At 37.3% G+C, this 27,749-nt stretch overlaps 1 protein-coding gene across 1 annotated transcript; it reads right to left on the bottom strand.

The window, feature by feature from the left end:
• Positions 1 to 1,220: 1,220 nt before the first annotated feature.
• CCDC34 (coiled-coil domain containing 34) lies at positions 1,221 to 25,754 on the bottom strand. Its single transcript, XM_001089845.5, has 6 exons — positions 25,393 to 25,754; positions 20,096 to 20,234; positions 12,777 to 12,884; positions 4,113 to 4,271; positions 3,401 to 3,542; positions 1,221 to 1,743 (listed from the first exon to the last, which is right to left on the bottom strand). The coding sequence occupies exons 1-6, from the start codon at positions 25,731 to 25,733 to the stop codon at positions 1,529 to 1,531; spliced, it is 1,104 nt and encodes a 367-aa protein (XP_001089845.3). The 5' UTR covers positions 25,734 to 25,754; the 3' UTR covers positions 1,221 to 1,528.
• Between the last annotated feature and the right edge of the window lie 1,995 nt (positions 25,755 to 27,749).

The following is a 27,749-nucleotide window of genomic DNA, read 5'->3' as shown; positions in this document are numbered from 1 at the left end:
AATGCTAGATGTTTTGGTAATCATTTGAACCATTATTCTTAACATTTAACATTTTTAATATTAAAAAATAATGCAATAATCCTAATTTTGAAATTAGCAACCTAATTATAATTAATATTTACGTATTTTTACAGTGTGGCAAAATATTATCAGTGTCTCAAGATTACTACACATTAATCTAAGATACGAGTACAAAACAATGGTTTTGTCTTTTGTTTTTTTCCTTTTTGTGGAGAATGGGGTCTCACTATATGGCTCAGGCAGGTCTTGAATTCCCCAGCTCAAGCTATGCTCCCGCCTCGGCCTCCCTAAGAGTTGAGAGTACAGGCATGAACTACCGTGCCCAGCCAGCATATAAAACAATGTTTTAAAATTTTCCTTTAGAGGCCGGCGCAGTGGCTCACGCCTGTAATCCCAGCACTTTGGGAGGCCAAGGTGGGCGGATCACAAGATCAAGAGATCAAGACCATCCTGGCCAAGGCAGTGAAAGCCTGTCTCTACTAAAAATACAAAAATTGGCTGGGTGTGGTGGCGTGCGCCTGTAGTCCCAGTTACTTAGAAGGCTGGGGCAGGAGAATCACTTGAACCTGAGAGGCAGAGATTGCGGTGAGCCGAGATCACGCCACTGCACTCCAGCCTGTGCAACAGAGCGAGACTCCATTAAAAAAAAAAAAAATTTTCCTTTGGAAATCCCAATCCTGATTTATTTGTAACAAAACATGCCTTCAGTTAGTTAAAAATATCCCAGGCTGGGCAACATAGGAAGACCCTATCTCTGCCAAAAAAAAAAAAAGAAAAGAAAAATTGCTGTACATGGTGGCATGCTCCTGTGATTTCAGCTACTCAGGAGGCTGAGGTAAGAGGATCATTTGAGCCCATGAGTTCAAGGTTACAGTAAGTCACTATCACCCTGGGCAACAGAGCCAGAGGGAGACCCTGTCTCAAAATAAATAATTAAATTAATATAATAGAAATAAAATTAAAATATCTACACAGGGAAAAATATGCCAAAACCCATCAGCAAAGACTGTTTTTGATTACTCTAGGGTGCTAACCCACTTAAATTCTAAACCACCATCCCTTAAACTTCTTTTTCTATTTCCTTTTTTTTTGCTTTAAATTCTTCTAAGGCTTACTCAAGCATGCAGTTTAGAGGTGCTTGTTTTGAAAAAATTAATCTTATGTTCATAAATGTAAACTAGTAACAGAGTATAAAACACTACAAGAAAAACTGTTAATTTTATTGGTATTACAGTATATTTTTAATACAAGCTAAATATAAACACAATTCTTACATATTCAGCCACTTATTCTGCAAAACAACATGACAAGATCAACCTTGAAAAGTTCATAAAAACCAAAATCCAGAAAATATCTTCCTCAACTCTAAGGACTCCATATACAAGTGCAAAAATTGCTGTTCGTCATAATCACATTAAGTGTTGAGTTACTGACTGAGCAGTAAAAAACAATTTCTGACTTTTAAATTAAATAGCTCCAGATAAAAGCATGTTATTTTCCACATATGCTATCTTTGTATTCTGCACAGAGTTCCAAGGCAAAGATTGCTTCTGGCTTTATGAATTACCAGAGATGATGATTTGTGTGGCTGACTTATCACAGGTCTTTTACTCTTCCTTCCTGAGAGATCCTTAGCTTCTTTGGGAGGTGGCATATGAATTGGTTTCCACGGAATTGGATTATAAAAGGCTGGTTCTGGATAGGAATTTCCACTGTAAAAACCTAAAATTATTGAAAAATCAGATCAAAACAAGGAAAAACTTCTTGACATCAAAGAAGCCACTTAAAACTTCTAGAAAAATGTTAAAATGTCAAGTGGACAAATTATCACTAATAAGCCAATGTGATTTATTTAAAACTTAAACTCCTTGATATTTTCAAAGAAGTAACACTTTCCAAATACAGTAAATATTACAGTTAAAATTAAAACATAAATGATAATTCTAAGAATCCAAATAACATTAGTGTTAAAACCTATGTAAATGCAAACTCCTAGAAAATTTTTACTAAGAAATTAATTTTACAATCCTTAAATTGAACAAAACTTTCATTTTCTTAACTCAGTCTGGGAAACTACTGATTGTGTACTAGCTTCCTCCTGTCAGATACTGAAGTTTACAGAAAAACATTTATTTTTCATATGAAGTTATAGTAAATCAAGATTCTTGTTTAGAATCACAGAAATTCTGAATCAGTGTCAATAAGATTTCACAATATCACTGTAATTGTGTTATGAGTTATGGAGCATTCTTTTGCTAATGTATATGAAATGTTTAAAGTATTGTGATGTCTGACATCTAATAAGCACATTTGAAGGAAGAACATTTTACAAATCATCTCCACATCCTTCAGTCACTACTGGCACAAAAATTCCTTTATTTCATAATTTATAAAAATGATATCAGCATAAAGAATAAAGAAACTTAAGTACAACATTTGCAGACAAATATGCTGCTTGTTAGAATTAAACTCATTAAAAATGCCAAAAATTAATAAAACAATCCATTATTTTAGTAATTAACTTCTAGTCAATATGTTTAGTATTCCCACCTAAACTTTTAACTTTACTACTCAATTACTGGGTTAAAGCCACTGCTTATTACTCTTTTTTTCAAGCAAGAAACAAAAAGGAGCAGGCCATGCTCAGTAGCTAAAACAGATGACCTTCGTGACATATGAGAGAGGCCTAATCCTGACAGCAGGAATGTGTCTTTCAGACACTGGCAACCCACTTTGCATAGATATGTCAACACTCACTTCACCAAGATGGTCAAAACAAAGTCTGGAATATGTTCTATTGTGTGAACAAAACAGAATGGGAGTATTTTAATAATAAATCACTTAAACAAGTGAAGGCAGCTGTCAGCAAGGTATGAACTTCCAACATGAAGCACAAAGAAAAACATGCACTGCCCTTTATAATCAGACCAAGACTAAAGGCCAGTCAGTTTTGTGTCTGGTTCATGTGCTGTCTAGTATTCTACCTAACACAAAGAATGTGCCAAGGACATGGGAGGCTCTGCCTTAGAGAGAGTTAGAAAGAGAGGAGGCAAAACGACCCCTTAAAATATATCCTGATTAAGGCTTTATCATTGAAAAAGTATAAGAGAACATTATTTATTTCTTAATGTTAGGAATCATTACTTTAAAGCATAAGTTTGCAGTTTTGTAACTATTGCTTTTAAGAAATACAAATGTGGAGAATGACAGTACATTTGTAGCATCTCCATAGGAACATGGTATGTTTATAATATAATCTTCCAGAAAATAGTAATTTGAAAGAAAAATAATTTTTACACATTTCTATTTCTGTCAAAAAGAGTATAATATTTGCTTCTGCAAACCATATTTATGTAAGCCACACAACATAAAAACCAACCTGTAAGTTTTCCATTGGCATAACCATAGCTCTTTGCAGCTGGACGAGGTTTATGTTTCGCATTTTCTAACCATTCCTGAAACTTTTTTTCTGCTATTTCCTTTTTCTCCTGTAATTCAGCTTGCTGTTGTTTTTCTTTTTCCTTAAAATGACAAGACCAAAATATTTCCAGGGATATTCTGTAACTGTATATTCCATTCAAATTCTACTGATTTTTTTTTTTTTTCTCCAGTAGCTTCCTACCTCCAATGGCTTACTGGCCATAATACTGAATCATATTTTTATAATATGAGTAGAATATTGAACATGATCAGGGATATACATTAAGGTGTCCAGCTCTGAAAAACAATAAGACATCAAACCCACAAAGAAACAACTATTTGCTGTTTTCAAAGAATAGTAATTTATAAAATGGTAGTAAGACTTCCCATAAAGTGCATTGAAAAATATTCAAAAGGAATAACAGCAATAAGTTTTAAACTTGACTAAAATAATATCAACAGGCTTACTATTTCTCAACTTAAGAAAACTACAAATGCATATTCATTTTTGAAACTTAAACACAGCATAACAGGATAAAATGGGATAGCTTCACGCATTTATTTTATGCTAAGCTAGTGCCAATTTTCTATTAGATACTTTTTCTAAGATGTAGTTGACACATATGAACACCAAAGTTATGTATTCTAACTGGTCACTTTAATAAAAATACCTTTTCTTTCTTCTTCCTCTCACATTCTTCAGCATTTTTTTTCTTTAACCATTCTTGATATTTTTCTTTTGCTTTTTCTTGTAAGTATTCTTTCTCCAGTTCCTTTGCTGTTTTTTCTTCCATTTCTTTATTAATTTTTTGTTCTCTTTCTTTTCTTTTCTTAAATAAAAATAGATAAATGTTAATTGTAATACCAGTAATGATCCTCATCTAAGGAAAAACTGTTGTATCCAGCAATTTTCTAAACTAAAATAGACATGGTATCATGACAGCTGGCACAACATGGTTTATAAAAATATATAACATACCTGCAATTAACAGTTCAATGTCAGTCTCCCTGCTGAGCTATCAGTTTCATGAGGTCAGTGACAAAGATCTTGCTCACCAATATCCACTCAGAGGCTGGGGCAGTACTGAGTGAACAGCAGGTGTTTGATATGGTTTGGCTGTGTCTCCACCCAAATATCATCTTTGAGGGACCTGGTGGGAGGTAACTGAATCATAGGGGCAATTCTTTCCCATGCTGTTCTCACGATGGTGAATAAGTCTCATAAGATCTGATGGTTTTAAAAAAAGGAGTTCCCCCGCACAAGCTCTCTCTGTTTGCCTGCTGCCATCCATGTAAGACGTGACTTGCTCCTCCTTGCCTTCTGCCATGATTATGAGGCTTCCCCAGCCACACGGAATTGTAAGTCCAATTAAACTTCTTTCTTTTGTAAATTTCCCAGTCTCAGGTATGTCTTTATCAGCAGCATGAAAACAGACTAATACAGTGTTCAATCAAAATTTGTTGAATAAATAACAGTGAATAAAAATTACAATCTGTTAGACTGTCTGAATCTTAGCATTTTTTAATGGATATTTACTCTCATTCTTCAACAGGGGCTATATATATACACACACAATTTATATATATGTGTCAAAAAATCAAAATATATGTATATATACATATATTTATATAATATACATATACATATAAATTTTTATATATATAAATACACACACACACATATTTCCAGGACAGTTTGTCAGTATTAATATTTGCATAAATATTTGCCATCGGTGAATTAAGAGAGGAGAAATGAATAATGCTCATTAAACACTGTATGTAAGGGCACATCCAGACAAATCTCTGGCTATATAATTCTTCCATAGACCAGAGGGTGGCAAACTAAGGACTGCCAGTCACATCTGGTCCACCATCCACCTGTATTCCTAAATGAAGTTTTATAGGAATGTGGCCACACTCATTTGTTTACATATTTATTGTTTATAGTTGCTTTTGCACTATCATAGCAAAGCTGAATGGCTGCAACAGAGATTGCAGGACCCCAAAAGTTTAAAATATTAATTAACTGGCCCTTTATAGAAAAAAAAATATTGATCCTTGATACAGATTATAACTCAGTATTTTTTCCTCCTTATTTAAAAGATAATCTGCCAACACAGCTAAATTCTAAATAACCAATGACATAGCTAGTCTTCTTTATCAAAGGTTTGGAAACAGATCTGCAAGGCATAAAAAGTATATGCAAAATAAATGCCATACATATCACCCAGGCAAATAATTATGAGCCAAGAAAAGAAATTTTTCCCTTGAAAGCAGCTAATAGAATACATTAATATAAGCAATTCAATTAAGACTCAACCAACAAACATCAGTTATAGACAAGGTATGTCTAGGGCTGTGCAGGAAAAGACAAGTCTTAAAAATCAAAGCTCAGGACGGGCGCGGTGGCTCATGCCTGTAATCCCAGCACTTTGGGAGGCCAAGGCAGGTGGAACACCTGAGGCCAGGAGTTCGAGCCCAGGCTGGCTAACATGGTGAAACCCCATCTCTACTAAAAATACAAAAAATTAGCTCGGCATGGTGGCGCACACCTATAATCTCAGCTACTTGGGAGGCTGAGGCAGGAGAATTGCTTGAACCCAGGAGGCTGAGGTTGCACTTAGCCGAGATCGTGCCATTGAACTCCAGCCTGGGAGACAGAGCATGACTCCATCTCAAAAAAAAAAAAAAAAATCTCAAGTAATTCCCCCAAGTAGTATCAAAGCTGCTGTATTTCCTTCTTGCTGGGCAGCCAATAGCTGTGAAACAGAATCTTTTCATGCTGAGAACTCAATAGCCATTGGAACAATACTGGATTTTAACTACTTCAAACTGTCAGAAGATCTACAAATTGAAAAGGACCTTAGAGCATATCTTGCTTAATTTCCATGTGACTCATGACTGTCCTCCACAACTTTACCTACAAGGAATCAACCAGTTCTTACATTGTTTTTAATTATAGCAGCTGACATTTATTGAGTGCTAACTATGCCTGTTACCATTCTACGTACTTTATTTGTACACACTCTCAATTAATTCTTACAATAATGATGTGAGGTAGATACTATTATTATCCCATTTTACAAAGGAGGAAACTAAGGCACATGGAGGGTAATTTGCCTAAGGTCATAGAGACGGTGAGTGGCAGATCACTACAGACATCATACAGAAATCAAAATGGGAGAATCCTAAAAACAATTTTATGCCAATAAATTCAATATTTTAAATGAAATGTCAAAATTCCTTAAAATATGTCACTTCCCAAAACTAATTTGAGAAAAAGTAGTGTCTGAATAATCCTCTACTTATAAAAACAATTCAAAATTTAAAACTTTCCTACAAAAATTCCAGTCACTGAAAGCTTCACTAGTAGATTCTATTACACAGTTAAAGATATTCCATATTTTAATATAAAATATTATTGTGGCATATCTTAATAGTATCAAATCCTAAAAAAATGATTTTAGAATATAGAGAAAAAGTAAACACATTAAAGCTCATTTTAAGAGTCCAGCATTATTCTGATATCAAAACCAGGCACGGAAATTACAAGGTAATATCAGAAACGTTCCATAGGAGTGTGGCTAGAAAAAAAAAATATGTTATAAACATACATGTTATAAACATATGTATGTTACATACATGTTATAAACATATGTATGTTAATGTTATAGACATGTATGTTAATGTTATAAACGTATGTATGTTATATATAGTATATATAAAAAATATATATTATATATCAGGGACAAGGCAAGGTAACTGCCCTCATCAGTAAAAACATGAAATATTGAGAAATATATTAACAAAAGATAATACTGCTATACATTGAAAACTAAAAAACACTGCTGAGAGAAATTAAAGAAGACATAAATAACTGGAAAGAAAAACCATGTTTATAGATTTAAACTTTGATATTATTAAGATAGCAATTTTCTCCAAAATGATCTATGTATTTATATTTAGCAGAATCCCAATAGTGTCAAGCACTATTAGAACAGGCATTATTAGGGAAATTGATAAGCTGATTCTAAACTGTATATGGAAAGATGCAGGGCAACTAAAACAAGTTTGAAAAAGAATTAAAGACCTGGAGGATTTACACTATCTGATTTCAACAATAATAAAATCAGAACTATAAAACTATAGTAACAAGTTAGTGTGGTACTGCACAGGATATAAATCAATAGAATAGAATAGAATCCAGAAACAGACCTATAAATATATGGTCAACTGATTTTAGACAAAGGTGCCAAAGTACTTTAATAGGGAAAAGATTATCTTGTCAATATTGTTAGGACAATTGGATATCCACATGCAAATAAATGAATCTTGACATTTAATGCATACCATACATTAAAATTAAACTGAAATAGACATATAGGTAAAGCTAAAGCTATAAAGCTTCTGGAAGGAAATAGTGGAGAGTATTTTTACCCTCTTATGGTGGGCAAACATTTCTTAAATAGAACGCAAAAAACCACCAACTATTTTAAAAACTGAAATACGGAAATTCATCAAAATTTAAAACTGCTCTTTAAAAAATACCATTAATCGCCGGGCGCGGTGGCTCACGCTTGTAATCCCAGCACTTTGGGAGGCCGAGGCAGGTGGATCACCTGAGGTCGGGAGCTCAAGACCAGCCTGACCAACATGGAGAAACCCCGTCTCTACTAAAAATACAAAATTAGCCGGGGTGGTGGCACATGCCTGTAATCCCAGCTACTCAGGAGGCTGAGGCAGGAGAATCGCTTGAACCCAGGAGGCGGAGGTTGCAGTGAGCCGAGATCGTGCCATTGCACTCCAGCCTGGGCAAGAGTGAAACTGTGTCTCAAAAAAAAAAAAAAAAAAAAAAAAATACCATTAATCAGTGCTTCTTCTTGTTAGTGAAAAAAAAAAATACCATTAAGAAAAATTAAATGGGGAGTTCATAACCAGCCTGGCCAACATGGCAAAACTCATCTCTACTAAAAATACAAAAATTAGCCAGGTGTGGTGGTGCACTCCTATAATCCCAGCTACTCAGGAGGCTGAGGCTGGAGAATCACTTGTGCCTGGGAGGCAGAGGCGCAGTGAGCCAAGACCATGCCACTGTACTCCAGTCTGGGCAACCAGAGTGAGACTCTGACTCAAAAAAAAAAAAAAAAAAAAAAAAAAGAGAGAGAGAGAAGAGAGGGGAAGGGGAGGGGAGGGGAGGGAAATGGAAGGGAGGGAGGGGAGGGAAGATGGATGGATGGATGGATGGAAGGAAGGAAGGAAGGGAAGGAAGGATTAAATGGGAAGAAATATTTGCATCACATATATCTGAAAAGGGACTTATAGTCTGAATATACAAAGAATTCTCATATAAGTCATACAACCCCTTCAAAAAATGGGCAAATGACTTAAATCAACACAACACAAAACAAGCCCACAACAAGAGATGTAGAAATGGTCAATATGTGTTATGGACTGAATTGTATTCCTGCCCCTCTCCCAAATTCCTATGTTAAATCCCTAATCCCCAATGTGACTGTAATTGGAGACAGGATCTTTAAAGAGGTAATCAAGTTTAAATGAGGTCATAAGGGTAGGACCCTAATCCAACAGGACTGGTGTCCTTACAAGAAGAAGAAGAGACACCAGGGATATGTGTGCACAGAGAAAGCACTGTGGGGACATAAAAAGACAGCCGTGGAGAGAGGCTTCAGGAGAAACCAAACCTGCAGACGCCTTTATCTTGATTTCCAGTCTCCAGAACTGTGGGTAAAGATATATTTCTGTTGTTTAAACCACCCAATTTATGGTATTTTGTCATGAAAGCTCTAGAAGACTAATCCAATAAGCTTATGAAAATATGCTAAACATCATTAGATCTCAGGGCCATGAAAATTAAAACAATGGCATACCACTCCACACTCACTAGAAGGACTTAAAATGAAAAAGATTGGCCATACCAAATTTGTCAAAGATGTGGAACAATTGGAACTTTCTTATAACAGTAGTGGAGATGTAAAATGGTACAAGTACTTTAAACAAATGTTTGGCAATTTCTTGTAAGTTAAACACATAATTACCATATAGCCCAGTTATTTGGGTGGCATTCTCTTGGGTGGCATTCACCCAAGAGAAATGAAAACAAGTGTACACAAAAAGACTTGTACATGAGTGGTCACAGAATTTTATTCATAATATCCCAAACTGAAAACTCAATTGTCCATCAACTAGTGAACAGATAAACAATTTCTATGAAATTGAATGAAACAGATAAACATACTCTATGAAATGTATTTCATAGAATACTATAGTCAGCAATAAAAAGGAATAAGACATGAAATAGGGTAAGTTTTAAAACAAAAGACCAACACAAAAGAGTATATATTCTATCATTCCATTTATATGAAATTATAGAAAAGGCAACTCTAATCTACAGGTACAGAAAGCAGATTAACGGTTTCCTTGGAGCTGAGGCTGGCTGGGGGCAGGGAGTGGGGGTGAATGCAAAGGGGCACAAGGGAACTTTCTGGGGTGATGAAAATGTTCTATATCTTTACTGGTGCTGGTTACATGGGTACCTAAATTTGCCAAAGTCATCAAATTTAAAATAGTTGTATTTTATTGTATGCAAACTATAGCTCAAGAGAATTAATTCTGAAAAAAAATTAGACAGACTTCTGTAGGATTTAAACTAAAGAAGAGTGAACAGAATGCCTTTAGTTAGCAAGAGGAGGACACAGCAGGCACTCAGAGTAGTCACTACTACTGAGAGAGGAAGCAGCCACTAACTGGCTTCAGATTTTCTGGCATGTTAGTTCTACACCACACAGAGCACAACAATAAATCTTCCTTCTTTAAAGACGCTGCACTGAGAGAACCTTTGTTTCACACAACTAAAGGAAACTAATATAACAATTGGCTACTTTAAGTTTCTGGATTTCTATTTTGCTTTATCCAATAGTGCTTTGCACATAGTAAAAGCTGAGTAAATATTTGTTGAAAGCATGAATAATGTGATAACAGTGTTATCAATCAGACACCTTGTTGATCTGAATTAATGTCTTACATTAGAAAATCAGTTGTGTTTTGAGAATTAGAAAGTGTTTTATTTTTAAATGATTTTTTAAAACATTAAAAGTAAAAGCCCTTATATAAAATATGTGATAACACTGTCATAAACACTTCCAGAAAATAAATTACCACGGTAACACAAATGTTAGGAGTACCAGATGAGATAGAACATTTATTTTAAAAGCACTTAAGAATTTACAGTCATATTGTAAGAAACCAGCTTTGCTAATGAATGCATAAATTCTTTTTGTCTGATTTTTTGATAGAACACAGTGAAAATGACTTAGAGAAAATAGCAGCCACAGATACAGCTAAAATGTGAATGAAGCTGGAGGCAGCTGAAGACCACACACCATGAAATGTAAACAGAGGAGAAAAAAGCTAGATGCCAGACAGGAAGAGAAGAACCAGGAGAGCAGTCTTTACAAATAGAGGTAAATGTAACTATGTCTGAAAGAAGAAATCTGATAGGTCTTAAAGAAAAAAAAAAAATTAGAATAATCAATTATTCCTTAACATGAACAAAAGTTCTGCAGAACAGGTAAATATAACTTCTCAGTTTTATTTTTAAATAATTCTCAACATTATGGAATTTTGCCTTCAATAACTAGTGATTCATGTCAGGGCAAGCCACTTCCCTCCAAAAGAAATAATTTTTTTTCTTCAAATAATTGGATTAGGTCTACTGCCACTAATTAAAACAGTGAATATATTGTCTCCCAGCAGTATCTCACATTCTTAGACAAACAACAACTAGGTTTGACTGGCATGGTAAAATTAGCTTAATGGAGTTAGAAGATAAGAGGGACTTTTAGAGGAAAGAGCAAACTATTCTGCATGTATAAAATAATTGTGTTTTATAGTTACAAATTTCAAAAAGATACTACCCAAACTTTTATAACAGTCACAGAGACTTATTTTTGAATTTATTCACAAAGATCTCTTTCGTGTTATATCATGGGATGAAGCAACCTTTTTTAAAAAACCAAAGTAATTGACTTCTAAACAAATATGGTTATAACACACACATACATCTAACCAATTTCCTTCTTGTAATACTCGGATGAAGAAGGTTATATCATCTTCAATTTACTGAAATTATTTACATAGTACTCTTATTAACACCACTGGGCATTATATCAACAATAAAAAGTTAGAATTAAAATTTAAAATATTGCCGGGTGCGGTGGCTCACGCCTGTAATCCCAGCACTTTGGGAGGCCGAGGCGGGCGGATCACAAGGTCAGGAGATCGAGACCACGGTGAAACCCCGTCTCTACTAAAAATACAAAAAATTAGCCGGGCGCGGTTGTGGGCGCCTGTAGTCCCAGCTACTCGGGAGGCTGAGGCAGGAGAATGGCGTGAACCCAGGAGGCGGAGCTTGCAGTGAGCCGAGATCGCGCCACTGCACTCCAGCCTGGGCGACAGAGCGAGACTCCATCTCAAAAAAAAAAAAAAAAAAAAAAAAAAAAAATATTGTCCTGCAATTTAAACATTTTCCAAATCTGTAAGATTGGATTACAATAATAAAAGCAATACCATTCTAAATATGTAAAAATCACAACAGAAGACAAATTGGCCACAGAATAAGTATTTTTAGAATTTCTAATATGTGTGATGTATACAAGAATATATTAAAATTAAAAGGAAAAAATGCATCCATTCAATGAACATCTTCACTCAACTATTTTTGTACATTTATTATGTGCAGGTACTCATCTAGCTCCTGGCAAACTGAACAAAAGAGGCAAAAATCCCTGCCCTTATGTAGCTTACAATCCAGTATAAGAAGTAAACAATAAATTGAAAGATGTAATGGAAAGAGATCACAAACCGGGAAGTAGTAATTGTAAAGAAAAGGAGGAGACAATTAGGAACAACAGAAGAATTCTAATTAAGCCTTGGTGACCGAAAAGACAGCTGAATGAAACAGAGAAATGGCAGAATGGTTTTATGAAGGAGGAATGGGCAAAATGGGTTGTTTTAGATTTGCAGACTTGGAGGCACTTGCCATAAGGATTCAGAAGGTCAGGCCTAGAGATACAGACTTGGTGACTTCCTGCAGGCAAATATTAGTGCAAGCCACAGGAGGGAAAAAGGAGAAAAGTAGAGGGCAAAGGGCAGAAGACAGAGACTTGATAAATGTCTACCAGGACAGAAAAATAAAAGAAGCCAGAGAAGAAAGACTCCAAGAGAAATATTTTTTAAAACCTAGGTAATGAAGTGTAATACGAAGAAAGATTTTGCGAAAGAGATACCAACGTGTGTATGCATTTTTCCCTCCTTACCTCCTCATTCTTTTTCTGAACCCATTCTTTGTGCTTTTCTTCAGCAATTATCTTTCTTTTTTCACGTTCTTCCATTTCTTTTCTTTTTTCTAGTTGTTGATTTAATTCCTGTGGATTTTATTTAGACAAAAGGCAACATTTAATAGAAGTACACAAATAATGTATATTTTAAAAGTCTGAGGTTATTAACTAAATTAAACAAGAATATAGTCTCCTTTATACAGTATATGCCACTAGTGGCAATAACTTACTTAAGTAACCAGTTTATGATGAAAAAAAGCATTGGTAAAAGTATAAGTCATTTTTTAGAAATGTGCAAATAATTGCTTGGCAGCAAAACACTAGTTTCCTAGACTAAACTTCAGCTAAATTACCCTCATTGAAATCAACTTTCCCACACATAAATTTTGGCATCACTCTAAGCTACTGGCAGAAGCTCAAGAGAATTGCAACCTTTTTTTTTTTTTTTTTTTTTTTTAGTTATAAGAAGCTTCTGGATTTCTGATGAAAGATAAAGCATAGGAATTAAATAATCCCTATATTAAAAATTTAATTCAGAGTTACACAAAAGAAATACAAAGAAACCATTCAATTTTCCTTAGGGAAAAAAAGAGCCCAGAGTTTTCTTCACTGATTTTATAGCTGCTAAAGTGTAAAACAAAACCACATTCATATCCCAGATTATTTAACTGCCTTGCTGTCACTCGAATCTACACGTTTGGGCATTTCCTCAGGAAAAAGAATGTGAAAGGTATGGCCAAATAAAACTACAAGTTGAATGCCACCACTCTGTCACTCATCAGTTAAATTACTCCATTGGTTGAGAATGCTGTTCAAACTAGACTTCACTAGGGCTCCACAACCATAATTACTGGTTATTTTTCTTCTCTGTCTTTAGATACTAATAGTCAGATACCTTACGTATCTTCTATTGGTCTCCACTCTCCTCCCCAGGCCCCTGTTTCCCAAAGACCTACCTACCTGGGCATGGATGGTAGTGGGAAAGACAATTTTCCAACCCTCAGACTAATTCCAGTGTCTTAAATGAAGATAAAACTTGACACCAAGAACATCTCTTTTGCATTTTAAACAACTGGTCACAGGAAATCTGTCTTCCATAACCTCTCATCCTAAAACTCTGCTGCATAGAAGATAGCTACCCTCACTCAGGAAGTCTTCCAACTTTTAAACACTATACCCCTAAAAGCAAATATCCATCTTTATTTTAAGGATTTTTCATCACTTCAGCAACTATTGTTCTTTGATTACTTACTCAGTATACTTTTATGGTACAGCTACTATGAACCTAGCAAGAACTGATATAAAGATGAAATCCCAGAAGTCTCTGATCTAATGTGATTCTCTATACACCAAAGAAGTAAGTGCTACATTGTGAGTTATTGCATATTATAAAAGTTCAGAGAAAGGAAGGGAAGATGAGGAGAAACATCTTCCCTTCCCCCTAGCCTAGTATACCAGGCTAGTAAGAAATGAGCACCATATGAGGAATAGTGAAAAAATGGCTTCAAAAGGAGAGAGACTGAGAGGTGGGAGGGGTTAGAAAATTTAAGTGTGGTACTAGCTAGGTGGGGAAGGTCTTTTGAGACAGGCAAAGTAAAGTGAATGTTATGAAACAAGAATACCTGGCAAAAGGGAAAATTCAGAGCTCTTAATGACAAAGGCTGAAGATTGCATTTGAAGGGATGAGAACTATTCTGAGGAAGACTGAGTTTGCCATAGTATATGGGTTATAAGAAAAAGAAGGTCTGGGCCTCTGGGCCAGGCACAGTGGCTCATGCCAGTAATCCCAGCACTCTGGGAAGCTGAAGCAGGTGGATCACTTGAGGTCAAGGGTTTGAGACCAGCCTGGGCAATACGGTAAAACCCTGTCTCTACTAAAAATACAAAAATTAGCCAGGTGTGGTGGCAGGCCTGTAATCCTAGCTACTAGGGAGGCTGAGGCAGGAGCATTGCTTGAATCTGGGAGGTGGAGGTTTCAGTGAGCCGAAATCACGCCACTGTACTCCAGCCTGGATGACAAAGTGAGACTCCATCTCAAAAAAAAAAAAAAGAAAAGGAGAAGACGGTTTGGACTTATGTCAGGAAACAAAAGGGGGGAAAAATTATGCATATATATATATATATACACACACACATACATGTACACAAATACGTGTGTATATATGTATGTCTATATATGTATATATACAAATATATAAATATGAAAGACATTAATTGATTAATTGGCTAGATATAGACCTGACAACTATATATCAAAACTTTTCCAAAATATTCCTAAATTTTATTTTCAAGAAAAGTAATTATTGGCTGGGCGCGGTGGCTCAAGCCTGTAATCCCAGCACTTTGGGAGGCCAAGACGGGCGGATCACGAGGTGAGGAGATCGAGACCATCCCGGCTAACACGGTGAAACCCCGTCTCTACTAAAAAATACAAAAAAAACTAGCCAGGCGAGGTGGCGGGCGCCTGTAGTCCCAGCTACTCAGGAGGCTGAGGCAGGAGAATGGCGTAAACCCGGGAGGCGGAGCTTGCAGTGAGCTGAGATCTGGCCACTGCACTCCAGCCTGGGCGATGGAGCGAGACTCCGTCTCAAAAAAAAAAAAAAAAAAAAGAAAAGTAATTATTTAAATGTATAAAGACATGATTTACTATATATTTATGTGCCTTTTTAAGATTCTTCATTTAACTAAACTAAAAAATCAGAAAAAAATAAGCCCTGTACTCCTATTTGATGGTTAACAAATTTTAGTTAAAGTTGATTGAGGGGTTAAAGAAAAAGGGTCAAAATGTACCTAGAAAATGCTACCAATAACCCAAACAGTGTTCAAATCTCAGGATGTCTGTTCAAGTAATTTGCCAAACCAGAATATACATCATATTTTGAGAGAGAACCCTCCCTTCCAAGGCTGGCCCTACTTAGAATTTCCCACCCTGAATGACTCCATGTTTACCACAAAGGCCAATCTCCTTCTGGACACAGCTGGAGTCTTCCTTCAAAAGGTCCCTACATGGTCTTCTGGTATACCACTGAATTTCAACAGGATTAGAGATAGCTATTAATATTTTCTCATGGAATATAACACTTGATTATGGAAAACCAAAATCCAAAGAAGATCTTAAACATGCATTTGTATTTCAATAGATTTTGCCTACTTTCAAATAATTTTTTACCACTGAAGGTAATATTAGAAAAACTGACAGTTTTGAGTTTCTCCAACAGCTCTATATCCTACCCTATTCCTTCATTAAGGACTGATGAATAAAATGGGGAAAGGCAAGATGGTTTAAAAAAAGAAAAAAGAAGGCACCAGGACTATTCACAAACTAGGTAATTTTTATAATTTACAACTGATTATAATAATATGTTAAAGCAAATATTAAAAATTAGAATCAGCCAAAGACCATAGGGAACTTGGAGCAGTTGGCTAAAGGATTATTTTTAATAATTAAAGAGTAAACAAAAATTAAATGACCTACAAAACCAATATACTAGTTTTTCATAACGCTTGGTAACTGATTCAATGTTTACCATATTTATCATCTCAACAAAAGTTACAAATGTATAACATTCTGTAAGTGGGTAATTTTTATGAATTAAAATAATTTCTTAACCTGAGTCCCACAGAGATGTCTGAAACAAACCTAAATGTCTGATGCTCAAATCAAATTTATGAGTGTGGATGATCTTTTTAATGATTAAACTATCCTATAAATATTCTCTTAAATCTTAAAGGAAGAAAATTAGAAAACCAGAGTTCATTAAAAAATAAATACTAAGTCTGACTCACTTATTTCTAAAATACATCTTGATATTATGGGAAAAGCATTTAAATGGAAGTCAAAGAATTAGGTGCCAGTCCCAGTTCTGCCACGAATGAAGCCTTGGCAAAATTACGTTTCTGCCTTTCATGCTTTTTAGTTTTAATAGGGATGTGAGATGACTATTCCTTATGGTTAAAAATTTGATATGGTTTATAAACAAATTAGGGAACACAGTAAATAAAGACAGAAAAATAAGGAAAACATGAGATAAAAACAAAATAAAGGAAAAGGCAGTGAAAGAATGTGAATAACACAAAAGCTCAACATGAGTTTACAGCAAGCTTAGTTGGCCTATATGTTAGGATATCCCTGGCATAACTGATACGTAAGAGTCATGCTAAAATGGAATCACTTCAGAGTTAAGTAATAAAGTAGCCATAAGAAATGTCAAACTACTAAATACATAAAAAGGTTTTAATCTTTCAGTCAAATTACAAATAATTATACCCTGCTACATGCTTATCATTGTGGTAGGGTTTATATTTATTATTTTAATCTTTTCTCAAAACAAATCTTCATAGCAGTTATTATGATCTCCTTTCACATATAATAACTTTATTGAGTGCTTTGTACATATCCTAATGTTCATTTAGTCCTCATAACAACACTATGATGTAAATACTATTCTCCCCCTTTCACTGATAAGGAAATTGAGACACAGAAAGGTTAAGGATTTGCTCAAAGTCCAAATTTTCAATGCAGGAAGTATGGCTCAAGAATTTACACTTTTAAACCAGGCACCGTGGCTCACACCTGTAACCCCAGCACTTTAGGAGGTGTCGCTAGAGCCCAGGAGTTAGAGGCCAGCCTGGGCAACATGGCAAAACCCCCCTCTCTAAAAAACAATAACAAAAACAAAAATTAGCCAGGCGTGGTAGTGTGTGCCTACAGTCCCAGCTACTCAGGAAGCTGAGGTGGAAGAGGAGGGGAGGTCAAAGCTGCAGTGAGCTGTGATCGCGCCACTATATACCAGCATGGGTGACAGAGTGAGACCCTATCTCAAAAAAACAAAACAAAACCCAGAATTTACACTTTTAACTACTCCACTATTGCCTCTCTAACATCTGGCTTATAGATGAAGAAACTGAGGCTCAGAGAAGTTAATTAACTTTTCTAATGTCACAGAATTAGAATGGCAAGGCTAAACTTTCAGCCTTGTTCTGTGCGACTACCAAGCCCAGGCTTTCTTACTATCTCTGAAATTTGATTAACTTTTCTCTGTATACTGACTAAAAATGACTTGAAGTGACCCGCCTTTTCTTAATATAGCAAGTAACTTCTTGTGAGACTACAGATAAAGCCCAAAACCAGAAATTGAACTTTGTTCTACCATTAACTCACTGGATCAGTATTTTCCAAATTGTAAGTTTAAAACCAATTTAATGAATTATGACCAGCCTTTTGAAAAAAGAACACCAGGTTTTGCACAAAATTAAGATGCTATTTCACATACATATGTATAAATACATATATATAGATATATATGTAGGTATGTGTTTTTATAACGTAAAAAAATAGAGTGCTCACTGTGAACAAATATTCTTAAAAGCTACTAACTAAATAATGGAATTAGTCACTGAGGTAAGAGAAGTAAGTCTGGGAATTCAAAAATACACCCTAATTCTGAAAATAAATGAAAAAGCTTTAAGAAGGCTATGAATAGTAATGATATAAATAACAATACAAATAAAAACAAAGCCAGGCATCTTTATACTTTGTTACACTTAATCCTCACAAAACCCCTGTGACACAGGTATTATTTTATTCCTCTTAAGCAGATGAGAAAATGGAAACATAAAAGTTTAAATAACTTGCTTACACCCAGCAAATAAAAAGAACCAGGTTTTTATTATTCTTGCCTAACATCAACCGTAAGGTCTTTCTCAAGCCCTGTGTACTGCCAAGAGGAAATAAGTGCCACTCTCACAGCGCCCTTTTCCAGGAATAAATTTGTAATCTAGAATACAAAGTGTCATACAATAGGAAGATAGCAGAATGTACTAGTTTTCATAATCATTTGAATTATGCCAAGCCTCTGAAACATGTGACTGCCTGCCTGGTTAGAAACTTATCAAATAATAACTGGTTTCAAAACTAACAGAAAAGTTATTCTAAGGAAGATCATGAAGCTTTTGTTCCCATGATTTTGTGTGTGTGTGTGTGTGTGTGTGTGTTTTTTTTTTTTTTCGACGGAGTTTCACTCTTGTTGTCCAGGCTGGAGTGCAATGGTGTGATCTCGGCTCACCGCAACCTCCACCTCCTGGGTTCAAGCGATTCTCCTGCCTCAGCCTCCCGAGTAGCTGGGATTACAGGCATGCACCACCATGCCCAGATAATTTTGTATTTTTAGTAGAGATGGTTTCTCCATGTTGGTCAGGCTGGTCTCAAACTCCCAACCTCAGGTGATCCACCTGCCTTGGCCTCCCAAAGTGCTGGGATTACAGGTGTGAGCCACCATGCCTGGCCAATTCCCAGGATTTTTTTTAGCAACAGTTACTAATAGACTGAAATATCCAACAAGAGTGAACCAGTTAACTATATTTTAACAAATATGTAATACATTTTAAATACATTTTAAAATGTATTTTATTAAATATTAGAGAGCCATTTTAAAATGTTATAAAAATGTTTAATGATAGAGAAAAATAATTTTATCCTGTTTCATTAAAAACAAGAAGTGTCCCTCATCATCCAAATCTATTTGGCTTCAGTGTTTGGATAGGAAGAATTCAGATAGTGAGTCTGGGATAGTGAGTTTAGGGGATGGCCAATTTATTCAAATCTATTTGGTTGCCATGTTCTGAAACAGTAAGAGTTCAAAAAAATACATCTAAAACTATTTGTTTTTTGAGTTCATATAGTAAAAGTTCAAAAGAGACTCAAGCATGGAAATGTCCAAAAGTGAGGGAGGCACAGAGAAACTGAAACACCCTGAAAGACTAGCAAGCAGTTTCCCATCGCCCAGCACACAGGGCACATGCTCACTGAGTGACACACGGTGGGATGGGGTGGGCAGGGAGGGGCAGGTAGATTCCTGCCTCTATTTTGTTTCAGTAAAGTTAAAAATTTTACTGAGCATATACAGCTGAATTTACCTTAGTTAAATGTACATATGTTGATGCTCCAGTGTATGTAGACATACAACATATATATACATTTGTACATATTTATTTCAAAATAATTTACATTGAAAATCTGGAAAGCTATGTCATAATACTAACAATGATTATCTTCAGACAGTGAAATTAGAGGAGATTTTAATTTTCTTAATTATGCTTAGCTGTATTTTCCAAACGCTCTAACAATGAACATATTTCTATTATTATATTATAACTTAGTTATTAAATGTGATATAGTAAACTAACATACATGCAAAGACTTTGCTTTCAGGAATAATAACATTAACATTTTAATTTACAACTGCAGCTCTACTTTGTGAGCTCACAGATTAAATAAAAAGAACACTGTCTAGTTTTACCTCCAGAGCTTTCTGTTGCAGCCGGTCACGTTCTTCTTTTTCTTTGCCAATAAACCACACCTCCCATGGTGTCAGGCAGCTTTCTGGTAAGCACACCTGTTTCTGTTGTTCTTGGTTATCTTCTGATTCAACCTCAGTGCTACAAAAGAGAGGCTACTATAGTACTTGTGCAAGAACCTCTTTTGCCTCCTAGTCCAAATCACTTAACTGTACAGTAAAAGCAAAATTTAATACTGCATTTACAATACTGTGATTTTTACAAACATACACGAATTATACATAAGCATACATTTAAGAAATCATGAAAAGAAATTCTAATATTTGAATTAGTTTATCCAACAAACTGCCTTTGAATTCCTTCATTTCTAAAACCACATTATTTAAAACCCCATTGGGATAATCCACACCCTATCCATTTGCCTCAATGCCAACACTTTTTTATTTCTAAAAATCTTACCTGGATAACTAATTACTCATTACAACATATAATCCTAAGCAGATCCTGAAGCGGGCTCTTCCCTTTCCCTCCCTTAAGTAGTTTAGGAAAAAAAGATTATGTAGTACACATAAAGAGAATGATAAAGCAAACATGTTAACAATTAGGGACTGTGGGTAAAGGGTAAATGAAAGTTCTTTATATCATTTCACCTTTTTTATAAGTTTGAAATTGTTTTGAAATAAGAAGCCACAAAACATTCTTTAACATTTTGGTTGAATCCCTTTTGCCAATCCTTAGATAGGGTGTATATGACTCTCCAGTCTGGTTACCTCCTACCACAGTCTCCATCTCCACCATACACCTCTGTCAGTCTGTCTCTTCTGGGTATAAGGAAAAATAACAACTCAGGGTAAAGAGAAGAGGGGCAGGGAAATAAGTACATACATAAATAAAGAACACAAGGACTTGGCCAGATCCACAAACCTCATGAAACTTAGAAAAAGCTTAACCATCAAGCCATAGAAAGCAAGGTTGTGGCCGGGCGCGGTGGCTCAAGCCTGTAATCCCAGCACTTTGGGAGGCCGAGACGGGCGGATCACGAGGTCAGGAGATCGAGACCATCCTGGCTAACACGGTGAAACCCCGTCTCTACTAAAAAATACAAAAAACTAGCCGGGCGCGGTGGCGGGTGCCTGTAGTCCCAACTACTCGGGAGGCTGAGGCAGGAGAATGGCGTGAACCCGGGAGGCGGAGCTTGCAGTGAGCTGAGATCCGGCCACTGCACTCCAGCCTGGGCGGCAGAGCGAGACTCCGTCTCAAAAAAAAAAAAAAAAAAAAAAAAAAGAAAGCAAGGTTGTTCAGGACATAAGGTAGCTCTAAAGACTAGTTTTATAGACTCAGTTCTTCGTCTCTTTCACATTCCTGCTTCTAGCAACCAATTGCTTCACCCACTGCTTTGCACAACTTTTCTACTTCATAGATTCAGCTTACTCATTATATTCTGCTACTATTATTTCTTAATTCATTCATGCCCTTATGGAATTTGTATTCTAGTGGGAAAGAGACACTGTTGATATGTTATTTCTTACATAAGTCTTTCCTTCTCAGTCTCGCAGAAGGAACCCATCTGCCCCCACTGTAGTGCAGTTTCAACTACCACTACATGATGATGCCTAGATCAAGAATTCCAGGCCAGATCGTCATCTTGAGTTCCAGATCTTGATTTCCAACTACGTGATACATAACTCAACTTAAATATCAATCAGTTGAAAACAAATCTAATCATCCTCTACCATCCACCCACCACCCTTCCCACCAAGAAAGGTACTCCTCTTACAATCCTACATCAGTGAATGGTATCACCCTCCAGCCAGTTACTCAAGCCAGAAGCCCTAGCTCTCTGAGTCCACCTGCTCCTTGTCAACATCTAGACCGCCCACCTCCCATACCCACATGATCACCTAGTCATGTTCATTCCTCTTTCCATTTTTGAAAGCCATTCTTGTTTCCTCCAACCTTACAACCACCATCCGGACAAAACTGGCCTCCCTTTCTCCCTTTCAAACGATTATCCACACCTTTTGCCAGATTCATCCCTCAAATATATCCTTCTATCATATCACTCTTCATCTTAAAGTTCTTCAATGGCATCTTTACCCATAGGATAAAATCCAAATTCCTTAGCCTGACACCCGTGAATCGGCCCTTTGCCTAACTTCCAGCCTCTTCTTTCACCAATAGCTGATCCAGACTCTACATTTCACTTACTAGGAACTCCTGCAGGTTGATGAATGTGCCACACCCCATGCCCTGTAACTTTCACCTAAATCTGAAATTCCTTTCTTCCACCTCCGCATAGGGTCAGATTAAGAGCTTAGATTTGGGCGTAAAACAGCCTGGGGTGAAATCCTATCTGCTTCTTCCTAGCTACGTACATTTAAAAAAAAAACTTCTTTAAGCTTCTGTTTTCTTGTCTACAAAATGGAGATGACAGTTGTGGCTGGCTCCCTTACAGGTAGTATTGCATGAAACTATCCATGCTAAAGCACTTAATATAGTTCCAGGCACTCACTAAGCACTTAGTAAGTCATTTACTATTATTACTATGACGAACTCCTACTGTCCCTTCAAAATTCAACTCCAGCACTGCCAGTAAAACTCTTGGGCTTCCTGTCACTTGTTCATCTCTGCCACAGGCCCCGAGTTCCTTAAAGAAAACATATCTTAACTCATTTTTTTTAATTTCAAGAGCCTGGCTTTACGGTCTAGAATATAGTAGTGTCCTAGGAAACATTTGTTGAAAGACAATCAGATCAGTGGGTTTTTCTTTTAAGAAATGACACTTTAAATGTTACATTTTCTGCCTTAATATTTGTAACAAATGTGTTCAAACTGCGTGGTGCACACACTACAGCTCTACTTATAATCAAGAAAGGCTTGACAAGCGGCTATCTGTGAACAAGATATTAATTACAGCATGGTTTTCCTAATGGATAGTGGTAGAAAAACCAGGATAAAGCTGAATAGATAAACAGCAAGCCCAGAGCACATTATAAAATATTCCAGAAAAACGCTTCTCATTATCTTCTCTGAAGCTAACTTTGAGCTTAATCTCAGTTCTGACCAATACCCTTGAAGGTCAATGCATCTTCTAAATATGGCACTATTTATACCAAAAATACCTTGAGGTAATATCCATTATGTGCAGCTGATGCTTGAGTCTAGCTCAAAGAAGCCTTACCCGATTCGTTTTGCCAGTCAGATCAATGTGGCAGGTGAGGCATGGAGAAAAGGCATAAAATCCCACACAGCTCTAGGTTGCTGTCTGCTCCACAGAATACTCGCAGCTCAGAATAATGAAAGGGCTATGACTAGGCTGCCTGCTCTCTTCATCCTGTCACCCACAAGCTGTCCAGGGCACCAAACAGAGGTCAGCATAGTAAGGAGGAGGAATGAGGAAATTTTCTAAACACCTACCTTTCCTGAAAGGAAGTGCTAAGTTTCTAAAGCATTTGACAATGATCATTGCATGTATCTGTTCTTTAGGAAGTGGGAAATGGGCATGCAGTCAGCACATTTATTGAGCACCTAATAAGCGTCTGATACTTGCCACACACAACGCTTGATAACTTCAGCATTCTCTTTTCAAGCCCACGTCCCAGCTACTCCTTTAATTCATAGGGACTGAAATGTGATAAGGAAGGCAGCCTTAGCCCTATGGTGCTAACCAGTTGATTCTGGCTTTGCGTAAGTGAGACATACATACATCTGCCTCCTCCCCTGGCAGGCTCCATTTAGTCAGGGCTTTGGCTCTTGGAAACTAATGCAAGGTTTCAGTAGCTGAGCGATAGTTCTGATGGTCATTTATTCTGCAGGTCACTAACTTTGTGTCCAGATTGCTTAGTCCAGTTGATTATGCTCAGAAAGTATTTCCCAAAGCCTTCGAATTTACTTTAAATACCTTTGAGACCCATTCAGTCCTGAAGAATACCTACAAAGGCCCAGAGGAAAACCGATTACTGAAACCCTAACTCCACCATTAAATTTTACTATCAGGTTGATCAGAGGAGGCCTGTTTCTTGTTGCTACAACCAGCCTGGATGAGTGGCTTACTTGGTTACTCTTTCTGATCTCCATTCCCACCAATGTAGTTACTTTCACTTCTCATCCGTAACTAATTCACTCCTGTAACCATGTATATGGGTTACTTCATACGGGTTCCATATTCCATTCACTCATGCTAGATATGAACACCCTATACTGAAGGGGGTATCTTGCTATTTACACATAAAGCATGGGTTCTCTGGCCTGTATTTCTCAGACCTCCTGTACTGTGCCTTCTTACACAGCCTGACAATCAGAAACTTGTAAATGATTTCCGAAGAAAACGCAGTAAGTCTATCCCAGAATGGAGCTGCATTACTGGGCCCGTCTCAGAAATATTCCTACAGGGATAGGCCCTTTGTTCCATTTCTATATACTCAGTACTAGGCACGCAGTTTAGGAAAGAGAACATCATCGGTCTATCTTCGTAGTAGACCCAGGTCTGCTAATAACTAGGGGCGCGCCTTTGAGTCACTTTTAGCATTCTGAGCCATGGTTTTATTATCTGTAAAATAAGTGGACTGATTTAGGATTCAATTCCATGAGAGTAGAGACCAGTATCTTGTTTATGGTTTCCAGTACCTAGACTAATATGTGGCACACAATGTTTGCTGAGTAAATAACAGTAGAAATAAACAAATTAAAGTAGTTTTAATAACCCCATTGATCCTAACATTCTTTGATACAATGACATCCATTCCTCTGTGCGTACTCAGATCCTATCTAACCACGTCGCCACATGCTGAGGTTGACATTGCTAATCTCTGTGCTTCAGCACTCTGTGTTATAAAAAGTGACCTGTTTACTACAACCTCCTTCACTAGCCATCAGTATGTTTTCAGAATAACCAACCACAGGTACTACTAAGGTGCAGTAAACCACGTTCTGGTGTTCAGGTTTGGGATAAGAGTTCTGGAGTTCACAATCTGGCTTTTAAGGATTCATAGAACGCTTGAAATGGTAGCAAAGTTTTGTGTGTTTGAGACTATGTGAGTTTTTCTGGGAAGTGAGACCGCAGCAATCACATGTCAGGAAAAAAGGATTAAGAGCCGTAGGAAATCTACCGTCATTTGCAAGAATTTGCACAGGGCTCTTTATGTGCAAAAAAACCAAAAAACAAAAAACACGGCACCTCAGTCTGCAAGTGCCTGCTCTGTCTTTGGGTCGGAGGGCAGGAGGGTGTTAGAAGGGGGTACTTAAGAGGGTCTAAGGAATCTTGAAAAAGGCTGAATCTGCTGGGCAGTCTCGCGTTTACCTGGCGCACTCCTGTAACTCCATTCCTCTCAGACTCGTCACTTTGGCCTCTGAATCATGGGCATCTTCATCCACGTCTTCCTCATCCTCCCGGTCACCGTCGTCCTCGTCAAACTGGAAGCTCTGGTGGCCAAGGGGAGACAACAGTGACCTGGTGGAATTGCTGCAGCTCAGCGGCAGCGGCGGCGACGGCGAGCGCACCACCTCCAACCCCTGCCCACGAGCGCCCGTCATAGGGACGGAGAAGGAACCCGAGGAGGGCCGTGACCTGGGTCTGCAGTCACCCGTGAAACCAGCGTAGGAAGAAGGAGAAGTAGGCCCCCAGCGCCCCGCCGCCCACATCTGGCCCGCCAAGTTCAAACTGGCAGAGCCGCGGCGGGGACGCGCTTTCCCAGCAGGCACTGCGCGCGCCAGACCAGCCAATCCCGGCCGGCACAGACCCTGCGTTGCCATGGCGACGCGTGGAGGCCGGGAGGGCTTTGTCTGGGCCTGCAGAGCTTGGCTTCCTCCGCCCCGGCCTCTCTTGGCCAGCCTTTCCGCCTCTGTAGCAGGAAGGTGCCTGCTGTTTGCAAGCTTGTTTAGCACGGTACCTCCCCACGCCACGGGCGGGGTCCTGGCTCCCTACCGACAACTTTGAGGGCCTGTCCCTTGTTTGCCGTGGTGTTGCAGTTCATTTGGTACATGAAATATGTTACCTGTCACTGAATCAGGGAAAGTAGCAGAAACCAAAACTACCCCCTATATAAGGGGTCAGAATTATGAGCATCGGTCTGATTTCTTTCAGCACAAGCCGATATATTTTGAGGAGAGGGGAGCGAACTAGATCCAAGTTTACAGGTGTATTCCAGAACGCACTTTTAGGACAGTCTTTGCGTGTTTGGTAGCACTTCGTTTGCCTGGCACGTTAAGGGACATAATTTGTCTACACGTATGAATTTTTGACGTCTTCGAAGCCTCTAGTGTACGGTAGGGTCTGCGTAAAGCACAAGGGATAGATTATTAAAAGTCTCTCCCTTAAGTTCCTCATCCTTTTGTGGCGAAAAATCACCTCAGTAAATATGCTGATGTGCATTTTATATGGGATCTTAGGGTCACTCGGGAATGGGGATAAAGGTAGTAAAGGAGAGGTGGATGCTTTATTCATGCTGACAAAACTGTACATTTGTAAATAAATAGGGTTTTTGTCCAGTTCATAATGTATATTACCGGTAGAAATATCAAATGAAAACTGACCATGGCTACCACAGCACACCAAACTCTTTAGGGACCACAGTGATACAAAACTCTTTGACGAAATCTAGATCTACAAAATTTAACACAGGAGAATTAGCTTTGGTAGAAGTAATAGCCACCAAAGACAATTCAGAAGGCAGAGCTATAATTAATAAAATATGACTTGGTTAAATCTAAATGGAATATTTTGTTCAAAATTTCGGTGAAAACAAAATGAAAATGGAAGAAAATTGGAGCACTCCAAATAATTAATAAAAGTTGATCAAGGAATTACACTGACCTAATGGAGTTTTCGTTGTCGACCCTAGTTATTCAATATTGGCATTTAAAAACCTTTTATCAGAACATCTCTAGAATCAGTAACACCAAAAGGCACTGGGCTGTGTGAGGGCCTCATAAAGAGGTAAGCTTGAGAAGCTGTTTGCCAATAGATATAACCAAACATAACTGTAGTGGGAAAAAACACTAGTATGAAAGGGACCTGGAATCAGTGGTTTTCCTGGTACTTGATAGGTTTTCCATTCCTAACACTCCTCTGAAAATGGGGGAAAAAATTTACCTAACAGGGTCATATTATCTCATTAATTCTCAAAGTTTCTAAGCTCAGGATCAGACAGATACAATGAAAAATTGTGTGTAAACTCCAGAACTTCTTCACTTTAACCTCTTCGCATAGGAATCTAAATGTCATATACTTCTTTGTCCCCTTAAAATGTTTTCCTAAACAAAGTATACCCTTTTCTTGATGCGCCAGGGTCATTATGACCAACGGTGACATTATGCACTAGCAATGCTGGAACCCCCAAGGCTATAAGGCAGAGTCAGATGGTGCTGGTGCTGGTGTTTGAACATAATTAACTCCAGCGGTCTCATTTCTTACAGTGCCTTTTCGTTACTGGAGCTGAGAAGCCATAATCGAGATGGGTAGAATTATATATAAATGTACAAATGTGTAAAAGAGTGTCTCTCCTCTTAAGTTTTAGGGTATTCACTTAGTGACATCTTTTCATACAATTGGTACTTTGACTATGGTATATTTGAGATAATTATGTTTTGCTAGCTCTGGAAACTTGTATAAGAGGGACTTTTGCTTAAATAATTCCGTCACCAGTTAGCCCTGTGGCA

The sequence above is a fragment of the Macaca mulatta genome, chromosome 14 (genome assembly GCF_049350105.2).
Source record: "Macaca mulatta isolate MMU2019108-1 chromosome 14, T2T-MMU8v2.0, whole genome shotgun sequence".
NCBI lineage: Eukaryota > Metazoa > Chordata > Mammalia > Primates > Cercopithecidae > Macaca > Macaca mulatta.
This window is presented reverse-complemented; position numbering and strand designations above follow the sequence as displayed.